General features: G+C 40.5%; 1 protein-coding gene across 2 annotated transcripts in view; it reads right to left on the reverse strand.

Moving 5' to 3' along the window:
• SHC3 (SHC adaptor protein 3) overlaps positions 1 to 18,988 on the reverse strand; it is a 67,879-nt gene that overhangs the window by 33,235 nt on the left and 15,656 nt on the right. Inside the window, exon 3 of one of the 2 annotated variants that reach the window (XM_088652911.1) lies at positions 12,710 to 13,566. In XM_088652911.1, the coding sequence (XP_088509037.1) occupies positions 12,710 to 13,231 (522 nt within the window). In that variant the 5' untranslated portion in view covers positions 13,232 to 13,566. Of the gene's footprint in view, positions 1 to 12,709; positions 15,111 to 18,988 lie in introns of those variants that run through there. The other variant, XM_060280121.2, reaches the window with a different exon arrangement.

Here is an 18,988-nt window from a genome sequence, read left to right on the forward strand (position 1 = left end):
ATCTCTTAATATGCAGTTCCCGTATCTGAATTATGTTCTAATGGGTGAGATTTGAGCACCGGAGAATGACAAGCAGTCATACAGATTTAAGGCTGCAATTTAATCTAATTCTTCAATCTCAGGGGGGCGTGGATGACAAACAAGAGAAAGGCATTAAATTTCTTTAATAGTTAACAGAATAGTTTGAACTAGTGTAAAGCTGGTAGGCTAAACATTTGCTTCGGAAAGGAAGCTGTACTATTAATCTGCCATTTAAGAAATAAAAAATCAAGAGCTCTGCGGTAAAAAGTCTCAAATCCAGATCCACCTTGGATGCTCATTGCAGCTTTTCACCAGTTCTGTGGCTCTGGGGGGGGGGGAGGAAATTTAGTTGCCATCTTGCCCTTCTTCTACTAAGAGCATTCTCAACATATACTATGAACATCCTAGGTCACATTGAGCAGTCTCGTTGTGATAGGATTGCCAGAGGCAACCCTAACTTCTGGACATATTGATTTACTAAGCTGAAATGGGAAGTCCTCTGTAGTCACTGTAGAATGTTAAGGTAAATGTAAAGGGACCCCTGACCATTAGGTCCAGTCATGACCGACTCTGGGGTTGCGGCACTCATCTCGCTTTATTGGCCGAGGGAGCCGACGTACAGCTTCCAGTCATGTGGCCAGCATGACTAAACTGCTTCTGGTGAACCAGAGCAGCGCATGGAAACACGGTTACCTTCCTGCCAGAGCGGTACCTATTTATCTACTTGCACTTTGACATGCTTTCGAACTGCTAGGTTGGTAGGAGCAGGGATCAAGCAACGGGAGCTCACCCTGTCGCGGGGATTCGAACCGCCGACCTTCTGATCGGCAAGCCCTAGGCTCAGTAGTTTAACCCACAGCACCACCCGCGTTACTTGCCCAAAAATAAAAAGAAGAAGAATGGATACAAGGACTTACGGAATATGCAGAAATGGCAAAACATAGTGGAAAAATAAGATTTTTTTTTTTTAAAAAAAAACCTTTTTATAAAAGAATGGAAATGGTTTATTGAATATCTACAAATAAACTATAAATAGATAAGAACACTGGCAGGTAATAACCTGCAGTTTTATAAGAGTATATATTTAAAGTAGATGAAAAAATGAGTAATTTAAGTTAATTTGGAATATGCAGAAAATATAAAAAACAAATTTAAGGAACCGCAGAGAGAGGGGGAAGGAAGTTGCTTTTTGAAATGTTAAAATGATTGTAAATTTATTGAGATCTATTAAACTGAGAATCATAAATAAAATAATAATAATAAAATGAAGTGGGAAGTTCTACTACAGGTTTCCTTGTGGGATCAGTGTTCATCAGGCATGCATGTTTTTGCAATGTCCATATGATGCCATTGACTTCAAAATGCCAGCCCAAATCCCACCCTTTCCTGTTTAATCTGGATTCACCCTTCCAAGCTGGGGATTCAATAAGTAAAAAAATGCTGCCAATAACTCATTTGCAATATCTCAATTAAGCCCCTCTATGGAAGCTCTCTTCACCTTCAGAGAAGAAAAAGCAAATGGTCTAGATGACCTGTTTATCGAGCATTCATTCTGATTTAACTGGAAGGAGGGTGAAGTGTGCCTTTATTATGATTTTATGATATTATTTACTGTGCCTTTATTATGATTTGTTTGCAGAGAGGACAGAAAGCAAGTGTTATCTGACATTTTCCAGTGCATTTTCCCATCACTTTCCTTATCGCCAAAAGCCTAATCTTCTTAGGAAGTGGGTTTGTTGCAAAATTCCTCCTGATCAGCTGGAATGCCACAGCTGAAATTTGCTGGTACTGTATGTGATTGAATTCACAAAATAGAGATTGTCTAGATCAGCGGTCTCCAGACTACGGCCCGGGGGCCACATACTGCCCCCGGGGACCCCCACCGCCCGCTGCCACCGCCCGCTCTTACCGGCGTGGTGTGGCGTGGCTGCCGACTTCCGACCCGGAAAAGCGACGGAAATAGCTTGTGCGCACATGCAAGTGTCATTTCCGGTGTACTTCTGGGTCAGAGGAGGCTTCTGCACATGCGCACAAGCTATTTTCGGGAGTGTGCCAGAAATAGCGTTTGCGCATGCGCATGGGCGCGCACAGCTGCGCACTCCCACGCACGCTCCCCCAACCTCCAGCCCACCACACAATCGGCGTGGCGGGCATCCGGCCCAAAGCCAGGTATGTTTGGGGACCCCTGGTCTAGATTCTAGAAACACCCCTAGACTGTGTCCATTGCCATTACCCATTTTCAATTCAATTTTCAGAAGCAAGATGCACATTACGGTCACAATTTCTTCGCCACCTCATTTTAAACGAGCCAAGACTACTTGAACAAAACAGATACTGTCCTTTAGGTTATGATCTCAATCTCAATCTCTCTCTCTCTGTATGTGTGTGTGTGTGTGTGTGTGTGTGTATACATATATATATATATATAGGCAAAAAAAGCAATTCTTTAAATGAAAACTGGGAGGCTTGCTGCAAGCTGCTAAATTTTAGCAAATCAATTCAGACAGATAATAAGAAAAGCAAGGTTAGCACATTAAAGTTTATATTTGTTCATTTCCTGAGCCATAGATAGTGCTCATTATAATACATCAAACTGCATGGCACAAGTTAATCAATGTGATTCATTTTAAAAAAAACAACAACAACCCAATGGCAATGTGCAAAACATTTAAAAATACCAAGATCCACTTCACCCACTGCATGTTGGCAAAAGATTTTCCTGCAGCAGGTGGTCGGAGCCAGTCACAGCTCCTTCTTGTAAATCACAGCATGAAACTGTCTGTGGTAAATAGGTGTTATTGCACGAACATATTGTGTCCGTGCACACATCACTCTTTCGAATAGTGAATTCAGACAGTGAGCGCAGAAAGGGTTGCAAGCCGAAATGTGGCTACTGAAAAGCAAGGGTGGGGTGTGGGTTCACATTAAACGGCTATAAGACCAACATACTTTAAAAACAGCAAGACTTAATAACCCTCTCAGCATATAAATAAAACCAACAGTTTTATAAGTAAACATTTTAAAAAATAGAATTACATATTTGAGTAGGCTTGAGACTGTGGATGTGGGAGAGGAGGGTTAAACTTTCCCCTCCATCTACTTTTTTTTCCAATCAGAGTGCTCCCCTAAAGCTTCTATTTGCCCCAGAAGCGGCGGAGGGGACACAAATAGGTGTCATATGTTTTGTTCAATGTGGCGAATAACAGCTGAAGCAGGAGCAGAGGTTATTATAGGAAATTTTGCAGGGGAAAAGGTTAAAACTAAGCAATCTGAATCAGGCCTCCTTTGGAGGCTATTAACACCCTCTGAAGTACTAATAAACAATGGTTATTCTCTTCCTACATAAAACACATCAGTAGGTGTATATTTGTAGGTGCAAGGGTGCAACTGTAGAAATTCAGTATTTAATATTGTTCTTAAGAGTATTAGAGTAATATTAATATAGTGCTCAATGCTATAATATCTCATGAAAGAGTGACCAAAGGAAGAAACAAAACAATGAAGATTTTTGTGGCACCTTAAAAGCCTATATATATATACAGTATATACTATGGTGTAACCTTTTGTGGACTGGAGTCCAATTCATCAGATGGAGTGGACTCTGGCTCGTGCAGACTTATCCTGTAATAAATTTGTCAGCCTTTAAGGTGCCAAAAGACTGTTGTCATTGCTGCAACAAACTGGCATGGCTTCCCCTCTGGAAATTGTTCTAACAAATCAATACCCCTCTAATGGCCATTTCTCATTATAGACCGTGCTTGAGTATGTGCCCTGTCCCGGATTTAAAAAGAAAAGGAGGAGGCAAAAGAGATGGGATGAAAAATTCTAAAAACATAAAGCACCACCCGGCAAGAATTTCCCTCCATAAATCCCCATTAAACTGAAAACGGAATTGCAATTGTTTATTGCTACGTACTTTACTGTTCAAAAGCCAACAAGAATGTTATGCTTTGGCTGTAGTGTCAACTCAGAAAAACAGCAACTGCTACAATCAAATGACATGGCATTGAAATGTTTTCAGGTTATTTTAATTTTCTGTCTACTGTTCTTTTCGTAATTGCTTGTATTAGGGCTTTCGGTATTGTGATACAATGTAAAAACAAGCAAACCAAAAACAGATATAAAGTAAGACAAAAGAAACAAAGTACTGGAAAGAGGATTACTGTATGTACGTACAAATATCCGAGACAATTGACTCACATGGAAAATACATTGAATAGGAATGAGAGGATGGAAAATGTGAAGAAGAGAGGGAGAAAATCAAGTAAGAATGTCTTATAGCTTAAACTACAGTGGTATCTCGGGTTACGAACTTAATTTGTTCCGGAGGTCCGTTCTTAACCTGAAACTGTTTTTAACCTGAGGCACGCTTTTGCTAATGGGGACTCCCTTCCGCAGCGTCGCCAGCACACGATTTCCGTTCTCATCCTGCGGCAAAGTTCTTAACCCGAGGTACTACTTCCGGGTTAGTGGAGTTTGTAACCTGAAGCGTTTGTAACCCGAGTTACCACTGTATATGCTTTTACTCTTCTCCTGTGAGGTACATCTAATTACATCAACTTGCCAGCTGAGTCCCAAAGCTATGAACACCGTTCTGCCGCTGAAACATCTACGTAGGACCAGTCACAACGGTCCCACCATGGACCTAATACCACAGTTCCTAGTTTTTCATTGGATCTGTTACTGACACTTTGTTCCTGCCCTGATGCAGTTGCACCAACATCATGCAAACTCTTTAAAACAGATGCCCAGTAAAGAGGTAAGGCGTTGGCAGAACCCTATCGGATTTTGTTGCATGGCATCAGAAGCCATTTCGGCACAGCCAATGTTGATGCGACGATTCCCCCTCTGTTGCTTATCAAGGACGTTTAGGGGCAACGCTAGTGGTAAACTGGGCTGAGAGGACAAATGGTACTCTTTAATGGATGAATTCAATTCCAGAAATGACTTCAAAAAAAAAAAATCAATCCCCACAACGCACACACGTTGTTCCCCTGCCTCCCCCAGTGCATTGGAGCTTTTTTTTTTTCCCCCTGGCATTTTGCAATGCTTGCGATCAACCCTTTGTCTGTTTGGTTCTTTTAAATAAATATAGCTTTTAACTAATTGGGTCATTGCTCAGATCGCTGCTCCAGGGAGCACAGTCCGGCGGCTCAAGCGCACAGCCCAGCACTGATGCCACGTCAAATCCGTATCCAGCCTTGGAATCACAGGGCAGCCTTGGACAGGATGAAGCCTTGGAAGAGTGAAGCTAGAACAGGCTCAAGAGAAAGAATGCAAAGCAATATGTGTACGTAGTAAAGAATTATTGCTGTAACAGCCAAAGCTAAAGAAAGGGATACCAGAACTGATTTGATTAGCACAGCAGAGAAAGGAAATGGTTTTACTGAATGCTACAGCAGAAACGGGTGTGTGTGTTTTAAAAAAAATGAAACAAATTTGTACGTACTTAAATATTGTGCTTCACCTATCACAAGATAATACCAAAAAAACAACCAAAAAAACCCAAGTTCCCATACACAAACACCAGGATGCATTGTTTTATACACTGTGCATAGAAACCAGGACATATTTTTGAATTCTACTGCGTAGCTATGAGTCAGTGTGTGTTATTTTAGGCTCCCCTTTAAATAGCACAAAAACTGTTTGCAATTAATTGCCTGATCGATGTCTGAGGCGGTAACGTGTAGCATTGCACTTCAAACACTTCTTAAGAATGCACTATAAATAAGTGATAGCAAAACCATAATAGCAACTATTGGACAAATAGTTGCGATGCAAAAGAGATGAGAGAATAGAGGCGGACAAGGCAAGCACGTGCAACATTCCTTTGTGCATCAGTTCAAAGTACAGTAGTTTGGATCTCGTGTCCAGGTCACTTAAGGAAGTTGGGGGTAGACTTGGACCAATTGACCTACCTTAAGAGGACCGTAGCAAGAATTAACCAAAGAGACAATCGGCAAAACCATCTGTGTAGAAGAGACATGCAAATGGTTTGCAGTAACAACTATTCCCATCCCTCTTTGCAAAGCCTTGCAAAGCATCTCTAGAGAGTGGAGAAGCCTTCTGAACCGTATGGAATGAGGTGCAAGGGCTATTGGAGATACTGAAAAGAGATCATTGCTAGTTTGGGATATGTTCAGAGCCCACACATCTGATGGCATAAAAAAATTGGCAAAGTCTTCTCAAGTTACTTTGGCCATTATTCCAGGTGGGCTTACATCTGTATTGCAGCCCCTAGATGTGTGTTTAAATAAACCTTTCAAAGACCGTGTGTGAAAGATGAGGCATGAATGGATGTCATCTGGTCAAGCCCGACTGACAAAAGTTGGAAATCTGATGAAGCCCGACATAGAATTGATACCAAACAAAAGGAGGCAACACGTCGACCAATTCCACGGGCGAAATATATCTGTTTTTAATCTATTGTAAACTGTAACAACATGCGAGACAGTGATCCAATGTAATCATACTGTTTCGGTTTGGTCTTCTTCAGTTTTTTAACTACAAAAAATAAATCAAATAAATATATATCATTAATTATGTCATACTATAATTGTTATAGTGATTTAATTTCCGACTTATTTATAGTGAAGGTTAGTTCTCCTATGTGTAGACCCACCCCTCATGTATTTAAATATTTTTTTAAAAAAATTGTTGGTCTTCATGTTTTAAGCAATATGTTCCTCAAATTCTCCCCCATCCCTTATTGTCTGCTTCGGCCAATTTCCCCAAAGTTTGTGTTTGTGATGTAGTTGAGATTCCTGCATTGCAGGGGGTTGGACTAGATGGCCCTTGAGGTTCCTTCCAACTCTACAATTCTATGATTCTATGTTCTGGGCAAGACATTGATTTTCTGAAGGAAGCCTTCATTCCTACAATAGCTTCCTTGACTCTGTTGGTGTCCTCTTGGACTGCAGAGCAGGGTTGGGGAGAAATTCAATTCAGTTCATACCTAAAAATGAATCTACCTAATTCCTGCTTTCTGAAACAAGACATAAATTGAAACACACCGTTCTCTTGAAAGTCATACTTCCTTGCATGCTGCAGTGTATTTCTCCAGTCAAGTGATGTATGCAAAAGTGCATAGACTAATGGAAGGTGTGCATAAAAAATGCACATAGTCCTGAAAACAGCATACAAAAATGCATTACAAAGAAGGGAAATTTACTTTGCAAAAATGTGTACATTAGGCAAAAATTGCACTAAAATCCCAATGAATTTGTATGTGGATGGATATATATATATATATATATATATATATATATATATATATATAGGCAAAAATTTTATGTGGATGTATATATAGGCAAACTGAATGGAATTTGAGATCTAAGAAACTGAAAGAAACTGAAATAGACTGATTCAATCATCCCTCCTGGAGGGCACATTTCCTAACACAGGTACAGTACACATTCTACCTGAGCTTTTATTATTATGATTTTGAATAACCCCATCCCCAATACTTTATGGAGAGTATTGGTTTAAAGAGGTTTAAAGACTCTCTCAAGGCAAATCTTTAAAAATGTAGTACAAACACCGACAACTGGGAAACACTGGCCTGCGAGGGCTCCAATTGGAGAACAGCCTTTATCAAAGGTGTCGTGGGCTTTGAAGACACTCAAACTCAGGACGAAAGGGAGAAGTGTGCTAAGAGGAAGGCACGCTTGGCAAACCCTCACTGTGATCAACTCCCGCCTGGAAACCAATGTCCCCCACTGTGGAAGGACGTATGGATCCAGAATTGGCCTCCACAGTCACTTACGGACTCGTTGTTAAGACCATGTTCATGGAAGACAATCTTACTCGGCTACAAGTGATTGCCAAAGAAGAAGAAGACTTTATGGAGAGATGTAGCCCTCTGGCCATTCTTTTCAGCTTCCTTTTTACCAATCCCTTCATTGTGAGTAAGCTGCCACTTTTGAAGTCAAATACAAATTCCTTGTATCTGAAGAAGTGTGCATGCACACAAAAGCTCATACCAAAATAAAAACTTAGTTGGTCTTTAAGGTGCTACTGAAGGAATCTTTTTATTTTACAAATTCCTTGGAAATTGTCCACTTACATATACTGTATATTGAATTTTATAGCACAGTGGCCAAGGGTGGTTCAACAATACCTACATCTCACAATACAGAGCAATACAGAGGATTAATACAGAGGATTACGGTAAATCCACATTCATGTCCAACAACTTTTAGGGTGAGCTGAGACTATCCTCCCCAACCGACTGTGAGAAGATGCAAGTCAAAGAAAATGTATAAATAGTCACTGGTAGTGATAGGAAAATCTGTTACTTTTGGTTCCTCTCAGTTTCTCATTTTTCCAATCTTAACTTCAGATCTTCATATATCCAAAACAGTTTGTGATTTCTTTTTAAAAAAAAAAAAGTCTTCATGAAAATTCATCAGCATTTTAGTGTGAATTTCTCCTAAATGCTGTTTTGCTTGCAACCTAAAAAGGTGTCCATTTAAATGGATAATTATTTGGCCTCTGTTTTGTGCACTGATTCTGTCATTGCTAATGAGCATCACAGAGAACATTTCTAGTGATGCTCAGTATGGTTAACATACATGTTTAGCATCCGATTAACATATTCATGCCACATAAAAAAAAATATGTGTCACAATCAGAGATAGTGATAATGAAAAATACTCTGCTTCAGTTCAAAACTCAGCCCGGATGCTAATTTCTAACAATTATCATTGCAAACCAGGTATTGCAATTTTTCTACTTCTTCTCCAGCATGGTTCATAATGTATGCTAATATGGATCTCTCTTCTTTGAATTTGCCTTCAACATGATATCCTGCCTCAGAAGTGGTATAATGTCTCAACAATGTGTCAGGCTTTTAAAAACCTTGGTTCTTAATCATTATATATTCCAGCTTCAGGCTGCAAGCCTATGTAGTTATGTGATTATTTATTTTGTCGACGGCTTGACATAGGGCTCTTTTTTTAATCCCACTTTTCTTTAATTAAAACACAAACATCTTACAGGACCACTGAAATCAGCAAGATGTATGTACACTTATGGTAACTGTGTAGTGGTCTGAAGGTAACTTGTTTTAAAATATCTCTAGCTTATCTCATTTGCACCAAAAGAAAGAAATAAAGCAGGAAGTTACACGCACAAACACACACTGCTTTTTTCAAAAAAAAAAATGTTTAGGGGTACTCTAATTTTGACTCAATAAAATCACCATTTTATAGTTCAAATCGGGGGAAATAAATACAATAAATGGACAAAAGTACAAAGATTTACAAAATGTTTAGGTGTATGCGTACCCCTGCATACCCCCCCAAGAAAAAGCGCACACACACACACGATAAATAGATAAGATGCCAAGCTAATTTTTATCCATTCTTCATTTGAAAGAAAGATGTGTCTCATACAATACGTGTGATTAGAAAAATCTTAATTTCAGCTCAGGTCCTGTCACAGGGAACCTCACACATAACAATTGGTGGCACACCCCCATTTTCATCATAAAGCACATCCACCCTGTATAATCTGGTCTGCACGAGCACCGGGATGTGGATGTATCTTCAAATGAGCATTTTCATTTTCATTGACTAGGTGCCTAGAAGGTTGATTCCACAAGTGGATTTCTCTTGTTCCCTTTTCCCTGTATACCATATGAACTAGCATCTTGCATTGCACAATGCATTTTGAATGTCTGATCAGAAAATTCTAGAATTGCTTGGGTTCCTCTTACCACTGAATTGTTGGGAACTAGTGTGTCGAACTACACAATTATAATAAAAAAAAACCGGTTCATTTTGCTATGTATCGTTTGCACTGACTTTGACACCGTTAGCAGATAGTGGAAATGAATCAGTAGATATTGGAAACGAAGGAAGATTTTCCCGAGAAAGTAGAAAGCCAACAGTGTAAAAGCTCTTATCATTTCACAGGATCAAAGGCTTGAAGAGGGGAACTAGAAGGGTCATGAAATTCAGCTTCCTCATCCTTATTTGTTCTGTACCTGGAACATCAGCACATCACACTTTCCCTTTACCTAATTCCTCCCATTTGCCACCCTTTAAACCCCAGCTTCCAGTCTCCATCTCCCAAAAGAACCATGCTGTACCCACAATATTCAGCAACAATGCCAAGACTCTTTATCATCACCATTTCTTAGAATTTCTATGAATTTTCAATTCTTTAGTGGACCAACTGAAGTCAAGCTACCCATGACTCCTAACAGTTAATGCCAAAGAAAGCATGCTGTTTCAGCCAAAAGCATATTATTACACTACCTTGTTACCACACTGGTATGAATACCCCTATCCTTGAAAATGGGTGGGTGGGTGAATAACATCTGTATTTTTAAGCTTTCCACTCTAAACTGTTTTGCAAGGGCCATCCAAAATCAAATACTAAACAGTCTAGCTATCTTTCAAAATGTTTTAAAAGCCAGGGTAATATGACTAAAGCAACTAAAAAGTTTTAGAGAATGACCACCTTTTTAATCTACTATGATTGTGTCTATAAATAAAGCACGGTGGACGAGACGGGCGAGGAATTATGAAAGCCTATTTGACGAGGACAGAGCATCATGTTGAATTCTCACCATTTCTATTGTTGATAAGAGTTTGCCATCTATTTGGCAAAAATTTATATCTTTCTGACAGGAGCCACCAAAAGTACTTGTAGTTTTTCTGTCCCCTGTAAAATTATAGCCGTGTTGATAGTTAATAATGAACTACCCTTTCAGTGTACCCTGCCTATGTGCTGGTTTTGAAATTTTGATTGGACAGAATCCCTAAAATACAAAAATGTTTTTTAACGTGAGAACTTCTATTCTCATGTGTATGAATGCTGCACTACCGGTAGTAGCTGAAGAGTCAGATATAATACGTCATCATGACATGACTTACATTTGACAGTTTATATATCCCTGGAATCAATGTTGTGACTTTTGAAAAAATATATTTCTTGTTTTCTTCTTAGTTCTCAAGTGATTGTGTCATAATCCATAAGCCCTTGTATTCACATCGTCTGTCTACCGACAGTGGCCTGGTACCCATCACCCTTTTCGAGGTTCTGTAAGTCAACATGCATGCTTAGAACCTACACTAACCACAGCTGGGTGGGAGCCATCCTCTCAAAGGTACTATTACCAGTGGTTGTTTTTCAGCCAGAGCTCACAGGAGCTCAGTTCCGGCACCTCTCAGGTGGACGCCATTGCCATTCTAAGAGAACAAGGGAGAAGTTCATGGTGAGCTCTGGCACCTCTTTTTCTAGAAAAGGGACTACCACCGCACTGACTGCCACCACTAGCAATCGTATCTTGCCAACCATAAAGCACAAATATTGCACAAGTTTCTGGAATCAGGTGAATTTTGTGGGCAGCAAAATACTTCTAAGGTATGAGATGACAGAGAACAGCTAGTCTGAAGTACAGTGTCAACTTACATGCCTCCCTCATCGTCAAATAGCACACAATATGTTCTGAAAGGTAGCGATGAAGATCTTATTTCACTTCATGTGCTGGGGTCATTTTAATATGGGGGGGGGACATTGCCCTTTTTAGAGATGCTTCCTAATGAACCCACTTGTTGTAATTGCCATCGTCAAACAATCCCCACACCTCTCATGTCTTCCAAAAGCGTGCAGTCAAGGTAAGTATTTAACAAGATATTTAATACAAAATTACAACCAGTGGGACTAAGGTTAAAGGTTTGCACATTATAGCACTACTTGGAATACTGTAGCTTTCCCATTTGAAAGCAACAGAGCTATCTCTCTCTCTCTCATTCTCTCTCTCTCTCTCCCCCGTATATAAAATTTTTGCTTAGTCCTTTAGGATACAACAAATTAATGTTGCTGAAAATCAGTACAGTTACACAGCAAAGAATTTATTGTTTGACAGAGTGATTTTTCAACCAGGTAACGGAGCTCACATTGACATCTCTAGTTGCTACAAAATACCGTAAGCCATCAGTCTCACCATAATGCCTTACATTCTACCTGGTCAGAGTACACTTTTAAGAACACTGAAATATGTCTCAGCCATATTGGCCTAGAAATACCCTGGGATTTTTGCTCTGCGCCTAAACTATCAGCGTACTGAAAAGAAATAATGTTAAAAGTAGCTGAAAGGCTGCTATGTGAAACAGGACTGCATTTTATCTGCACCAATTGGAAAAAGAATATTCAGGTTTGCTAAATATGACAAATACTGCAAGCTGTGGGTTTTTTCTCCACCAAAAAACCCAAACCACACACATACATTTGCAAATGAAACAGACACACACACTGAAGATATTTCATGCTTGAAATACTGCAAAGGATAAGCACAGGTTCAATATGCATAAACTCTTGCTTCTTCTATTAAAGGTTGCTCCCGACATGTGAGAAATCATGATGCACAATAAATTTGTCCTATTCTGGGGGAGAGGGAAACCGAAGACTTTTGCTTTAGAAATATTCCTTTCCCACTGTTTTAAATCATGTTAACTGCCAACGAGTCAGCATGCACGCTTCCTTAATTAAAACAAATTAACGCAGATTTCTGACAACGTCTTTCTGCTCTTAACCATCTTTGCCGTGCTCCCAGAAATGAAATGTGCCAAGAGAAAACCTTCCAGCCTGCCTACTCGGCTGCTGAAATAAGAAAATTTCCCCTACCACTACCCTCCAATTGATTAAAACAATAGAATGGAAAAGGAAACAGACCAACCTTCACAATGTACGTCACTCCAGGTCCCAGGATCTTCTCGTTCGAATGAAGCCACCCTTGGGAGACTTTGCTGGCAACATTGTTCCCTTGATTCCAGTCTTCGCCTCCCAGGTCCATTTCCTCTGACCATGTTTTTTTCCCCGTGTTCATCTTGCTCTTGTCCTGCTGAGAAGACGGAGTGGCAGAGGCAAGGTTACATGTGTTGTCTGAAGCCTCTGCTGCCGAGCTCCCCTGCAACTTGGAGACAGCAAGCTCCTTCACTGCAGATGAGAGGTTCTTGATACCCGAAAGGCTGCCTGAATGGGAGAGTTTCAGGTGGGACACTTTGTGCATGAGAGTGCAAATGGCGGTGGGTCCATCTTGGTCCTTCTGGAGAACCTCAGGAGAGACCAGGTACGGCGACGGTGTTGACGTTGGACCAATTGATGAGACCTTGCTGTTCATGGACAAGTTATGGATAAGATCGTCGACCGATGTCACCGAATCATTCCTGAAGCGGTTATATTTGGTACGTTGAAGCATTCCCTTCTATCACAAACCCTGCATATGTTCTGACAAACCAGGGAACTCCTGTGCTAACATAGCAGGTGATGCAGAATATCAGCGATGGATAGTGAACATTTGGCAACAGGGCAGGCTAGTAATAACAATAATAAAATTGTTAAGATTTTTTTTTAAAGGGGGGAATTTTTGCTTAAGGTTCCATGGTCAAGCTGGGTGCAGCGATAGTTTTCTGTGCAAGAGAACGATCCCAGTCCTGCTCAGAGCTGCCAAGTCTCTCACAGCAAAAGCATGACTCACACAAATGAGAAGGACCCTTTTCAACAAAAGGCTCAGTGAACGCTGCAAATCACTTCCTGTAGGGGGAAAAATCCACCCACTTACAACACACCACCACCAATCAATTCTCAAATTTCCTTTTCCTCTCTTAAACAGATTCTCCCCCCATCTTTCCTCCCTACCCCAATTTTGCAACCATAGGTGAGTGCCTGCAATAGTTCTAAGTATAACTGCGTTAACCTCCCCACCACCATCCAAACTACTTTTTCATTTTAATTCCCCCCCCCCTTCTGTCCTGTTCTGATGACTTTATACAACATGCCTTAGGCAGGAATGAAGTAACAATTTCATGAATAACGTTCAGGCAAACCTACCAGCATACAAATACACAGAAGGATTGCAAATTCTTCTGTGTGGGTTGAGAAATTTATATGGTAAAAAAAATCTAGTCTTTTTCTTTCAGGTAAGCATTAAAACTGTCCTCCTCTTCATCATAATTGCCACGTTGCAGTTTTTCTTTAAAAACCATAATGCCATTATGCTATTGCTTTTTTCGCTTCCAAGAGGAAAAATTTCTTTGGGAGGGTTTTTTAATGCAACATTACATTAAAAACTTTTGGCTGGGCAAAAAAAATGCTGCCAACCGTGTGTTTGGTGTGTGTTTGGTGTGTGTGTGTGTGTGTGTGGCAGTGGCAAGAGGCTGCTGAAACAAGGTTGCTTCATCTCTCACAATTTAATGCAAAGGAGATCTTAACCTTACCTCTCGATACTAAATTTCAATATTGAAAGCTAAGAAATACGAGAGGAATTATTCAAGAGTACTTAAGGCAATGAGCTGATGCCTAGCTTTCAAAAATGAACATGAATACAAAAGTAAATACTTCAATGCAGTCATAAAATGCACTTACTTGAAAAGACACATCACACCTCAACACACACCAAATCCCCTGATTTGTTGCAGGCATGCAAAATTTAACATTAGTCTGACAACCCAATATTAAACATACACTAAAGGACTGAGATTTGTTTAAGCAATGTATGAATTTCAGTTACTTATGCTGCAAGAAAACAGATTCAGAATGGCACCGCGACTTTTTGAAAAGCAAATAAATAAAACTGCAACATGCAAGTCAACAAATTTTTCCAGAGGATAGCCCACACTCCTTTCTCGTACTAAAGGCTTAAGTACGGAAAATGCATCAACGCAGTAGCATGCTTCACTGCAAGTATTCTATGAGAAGAATTCATGATACATGAATGAAGGCAGCACCTCTGATCCCAGTAGCGATGAATGAAAATGTCCTATTCATTGCAAAAGCAGGTTTCTAGTGATCTGCAGAGTAGCTTTTCAGCACACTGCAAACCTGCTACAACATCCAAACTGCATTCATTCCAACCCCCCCCCCCAGCTTCCTCCTGCTACCCTAGCAACAGCAAATATACATCGTATAGATCATTTCTGGTCTTGTGTTCAGCAACAAGCCGGAATCTCTGTCATTCAGAAATGATTCCCTTCATTAGAAGTAGATTTTCTTTTATAAAAAAAAACCCTGGAAAATGTGAATGGAATTCTGTATATCTGAATGAAAGAGCTGGCTAGCATAGCAGCATTTCTGTGAATGAAGCCCGGCCTTGCAGCCTCTGCCAGGCAATCCCTTGGATGCTAAGTATCTCAGCCAATAAGAAACAGTCTGGATGACTCATTCAACAAAGACTCTCTAAATAGTGGAGTCTTCCATTTCACACACAGGTAGAATTTATATATATTTATATACACCAACTTCAAAAGATATAAACATGATATTCAAATCAAAAATACATACTTGTTTGCAGAAGGTATTTCAAGGTATTTTATTTTTATTAATTTTTTTTACAATGTGCATTTGAACTGTTTGGGTGATGATGTATTTCACCCCTCAAATAGTCATTTAGTTGGTTTAGGCATCCTGAGGATAGGAACTGTGACCATACATACTGTACTTAGATGCCTATGAATTCACATCACCAGGTACACTGGGCAAAATTCGGCCATGGGTCACCTCCCATGTAAAGAGAAGCTAAAATGTTTGGTACTTTTCAGTTTAGGAAAAAAAGGTGGTTAAGGACAAAAGTGATGTTAATAAAAGGATGCTTGGTGTTGAGATAATGGATAGAGAAAAGTTTTTCTCCCTCTCTCATAATACTAGAACCTGGGTCATTCAATCAAAATGACTGGTCCAAGAATCTAGGCAGACAAAAGGAAATATTCTACATGGTACATTGTTAAATTATGGCATTCATTGTGTTGAAGGCAAGTCGTTTAGATGGCTTTAAAGTCTGGGATAGCTCACTTGGTAGAGTATGAGACTCTTAATATCAGGGCCAAAGGTTCGAGTCCCGCGTTGGGCAAAAGATTTCTGCACTGCAGGGCATTGGACTAGGTGACCCTCGCAGTCGCTTCCTCTCTACAATTCTATTATTCTAAAGTGGGATTAGAGACATTTATGGAGAATGTGGAAGAGCGATCTGAAGTTTACAGCATGTTATTCCTTGAAGAAGAACTACCTGAAAATGATTTACAGGTGGTATTTAACTCCGAGTAGACTTGCTAAGATGTATAAGACTGAATCAGATACGAGCTGGAGATGCAATGAGATCGAGGGAACATTCTTTCATATATATTGGACCTGAAAAAGGTAAAAGAGTATTGGGAAATAATTTATAATGAATTGGGGGAAAATGTTTAAAAGCACTTTTCCAAAACACACAAACACAAAACACCGGTCCTTTTTGTTGGGGATAATTCAGATGGAAATTCCCAGGTGGAATGGAAATGGAAAATGGAAAATGAGCGAGGTCCCAACTAAAGAAGAATAGCAACTTACACTGATGGAATATGCGCAGCTTGCAGACCTAACTTATAGAATAAGAGAACAAGAAGAACATACATTTAAAGAAGACTGGGAAATGTTTATTGAATATATTGGGGGGGATTGTGTGCACTTGAAACAATGGGCAGCATTAAGATAAATCCAACAGTGTAAATAAGTTTTAAAGGTAAAGGTAAAGGTATCCCTGACCGTTACGTCCAGTCGCGGACAACTCTGGGGTTGCAGCGCTCATCTTGCTCTATAGGCCAAGGGAGCCGGCGTTTGTCCGCAGACCATAGCTGCCAAGTTCCGGCCTGAGAAATAAGGGACTGGACCGGAAGTAGCAGACCGGAAGTAGCGCTGCCGCCATTTTGGAACTGGGCGGAGCATGCTCAGAAGCTACTTTTGATGCTGCTCTGCCCTGTTCCAAAATGTCCGCCGCACCAGAAGTCGCGCTGCAGCCATTTTGGAACTGGGCAAAGCAGCATCAAAAGTCGCTTCTGAGCATGCTCTGCCCAGTTCCAAAATGGCTGCCGCGCCAGAATAAACCGGGGAAAAACAAAAAAAATCCGTTTTTTTCGGCTGGGGACAGCTGGAAAAACGGGGGTTTCCCAGGGAATACGGGAGACTTGGCAGCTATGCCGCAGACAGCTTCCGGGTCATGTGGCCAGCATGACTAAGCCGCTTCTGGCGAACCAGAGCAACGCACGGAAACACCGTTTACCTTCCCACTGGAGCGTCATTGATATTTTGAGGTTGTTTAAATGAACGTTCTAAATTGCGCAACAGAACATTTAATAAAAATTATAGGGGAAATGCCTATAATTTTCCAATGCCTAAGCCAATACTGCTCACATTCTGTAACCAATAAAGTTGTGGCCTAAATTTTGCCCATTAACCTAATATACTGTGTACATGTGTCATTATTCTTCATGGGGGGAGGCCTAGGGGTCTTGACACGCAAGTGGTCCCCACTGGAGGACCCTATCCCCATCTGGGCATCAGACAGGAGCCACTCTTCCTGGAGCCTTTGAACAGGATACAATTGCCCCTCCAACCAAGACTAAGCTTACCCAATGCCTATCTGCCTTACACAGACATAACACACACAAAAATGAAATATTTTAGAGAGAGTGGTTTTTTAATGGTGGTGGGTCCTTTGTAGTCCAGAGAAAGATTGGGCTAGGCGCACACGCGCGCGCACACACACACACACACACACACCCTTTTTTTTTGCAAGGCAGATTATAGAACATCAGAGAAAATTAATCCTCTATATGGTTAAAATGTGCTGCCTCTCTGTATGGTGGCAAAATATCTCTGTCATTCAATTTTTGCCTTCTATGCAGCTGTTAAAGGCCCAGGCACTTTTCTGATATAATTCCCCACCCTTAAGATTGGTACATGACAACTCTCTAATAGGGTTGCCAGACTCATTAGAGGACAGGACTTCTGTGCCTTTAATTGCCCTGCTCTCTTTTGAGTCTGGAAACTTTAAACAAAGGGTCTGCTTTGTTTAAGAGAGCAGGGCAATTAAAGGCACAGAAGTCCTGTCCTCTCTTGAGTCTGGCAACCCTACTCTCTAAGTCAGAGAGTTTGGCCTTCCAGATGCTGCTGAAATACAACTCTCATCATCCCTGGTTGTTGGCCATGCTTGCTGTGGCTGATGGGAGCTGATTGTAGTTCAGCAACATCTGGAGGGCCATATATTCCCCATGCCTGCTCTAAGGCCTAGATGCCTCTCAACAATTACACTAAAGTTAATACCAATGAGGGAAAAAATTGGAAACCATAACAGATGGAACAGTGGTCCAAAAGATCAAGAAGCCAAACTTGTCTGTGGAAGAACTACTGTAGGTTCAGTTTCCATGTTGACAGCACCATAGATATTCAATATGTGGCCTTGGGCAAATGACAATCTGCTCAGCTTTGGTTTTCCATCTGTAAAAGAGGAAATGGCAGCACCTGCCTCGTAGGACACCTGTGAACACAATACTGGAAAGCGCTTTGCAAATGAATAAATAGCGCCGTTTGAGAGGATGGTAAAGGTGGTCATTGATGCATGAGGTTGCAGAGACTTCCCTGGCAAAAGGAAAAGAACAAGCAAATGGAGAAATATCACTATGAAGCTCTAATTCTGTCTACCTTGTAGGTTACCAAAAATTGATCTGCACGTCACAGTGGACAACTACTGAACATTTCAAAAATCGATTTCTTTTCTCTATGCCTTAATAAGAGCTGAACTATCTACCTGAGGCTCCTGAGCACTGGAAAAATTCTGGGGGGTGAGAAATGAGTGTTGACCATCATTGATGACTCCTGACTTTTAAGCATTTAGCAACATTTATTATTATTATTATTATTATTATTATTATTATTATTATTATTATTATTATTATTAATAAAGCGAACGCAAGCCCTCAGTCATTTTGATGTGACTATTCCTTTCTGCCCACGCACAGCACGTTTCCTCTGATACACATGCAAAGCCATGTGAATTTCCAAAGGCGAATCAGAGCCGCCATCGGCATCAGGAGAAAAAGCTGTTGCTGTTGGGCATTTTGATTCAAAGCATTCCTGAAAAAACAAATTCATGAATGGGCTCGCAGCATTCAGATTTCTCCACGCTGGACGTTTGGGCTTATTCTCA

The sequence above is a fragment of the Zootoca vivipara genome, chromosome 10, assembly GCF_965207765.1.
Source record: "Zootoca vivipara chromosome 10, rZooViv2.hap1.1, whole genome shotgun sequence".
Lineage (NCBI taxonomy): Eukaryota > Metazoa > Chordata > Lepidosauria > Squamata > Lacertidae > Zootoca > Zootoca vivipara.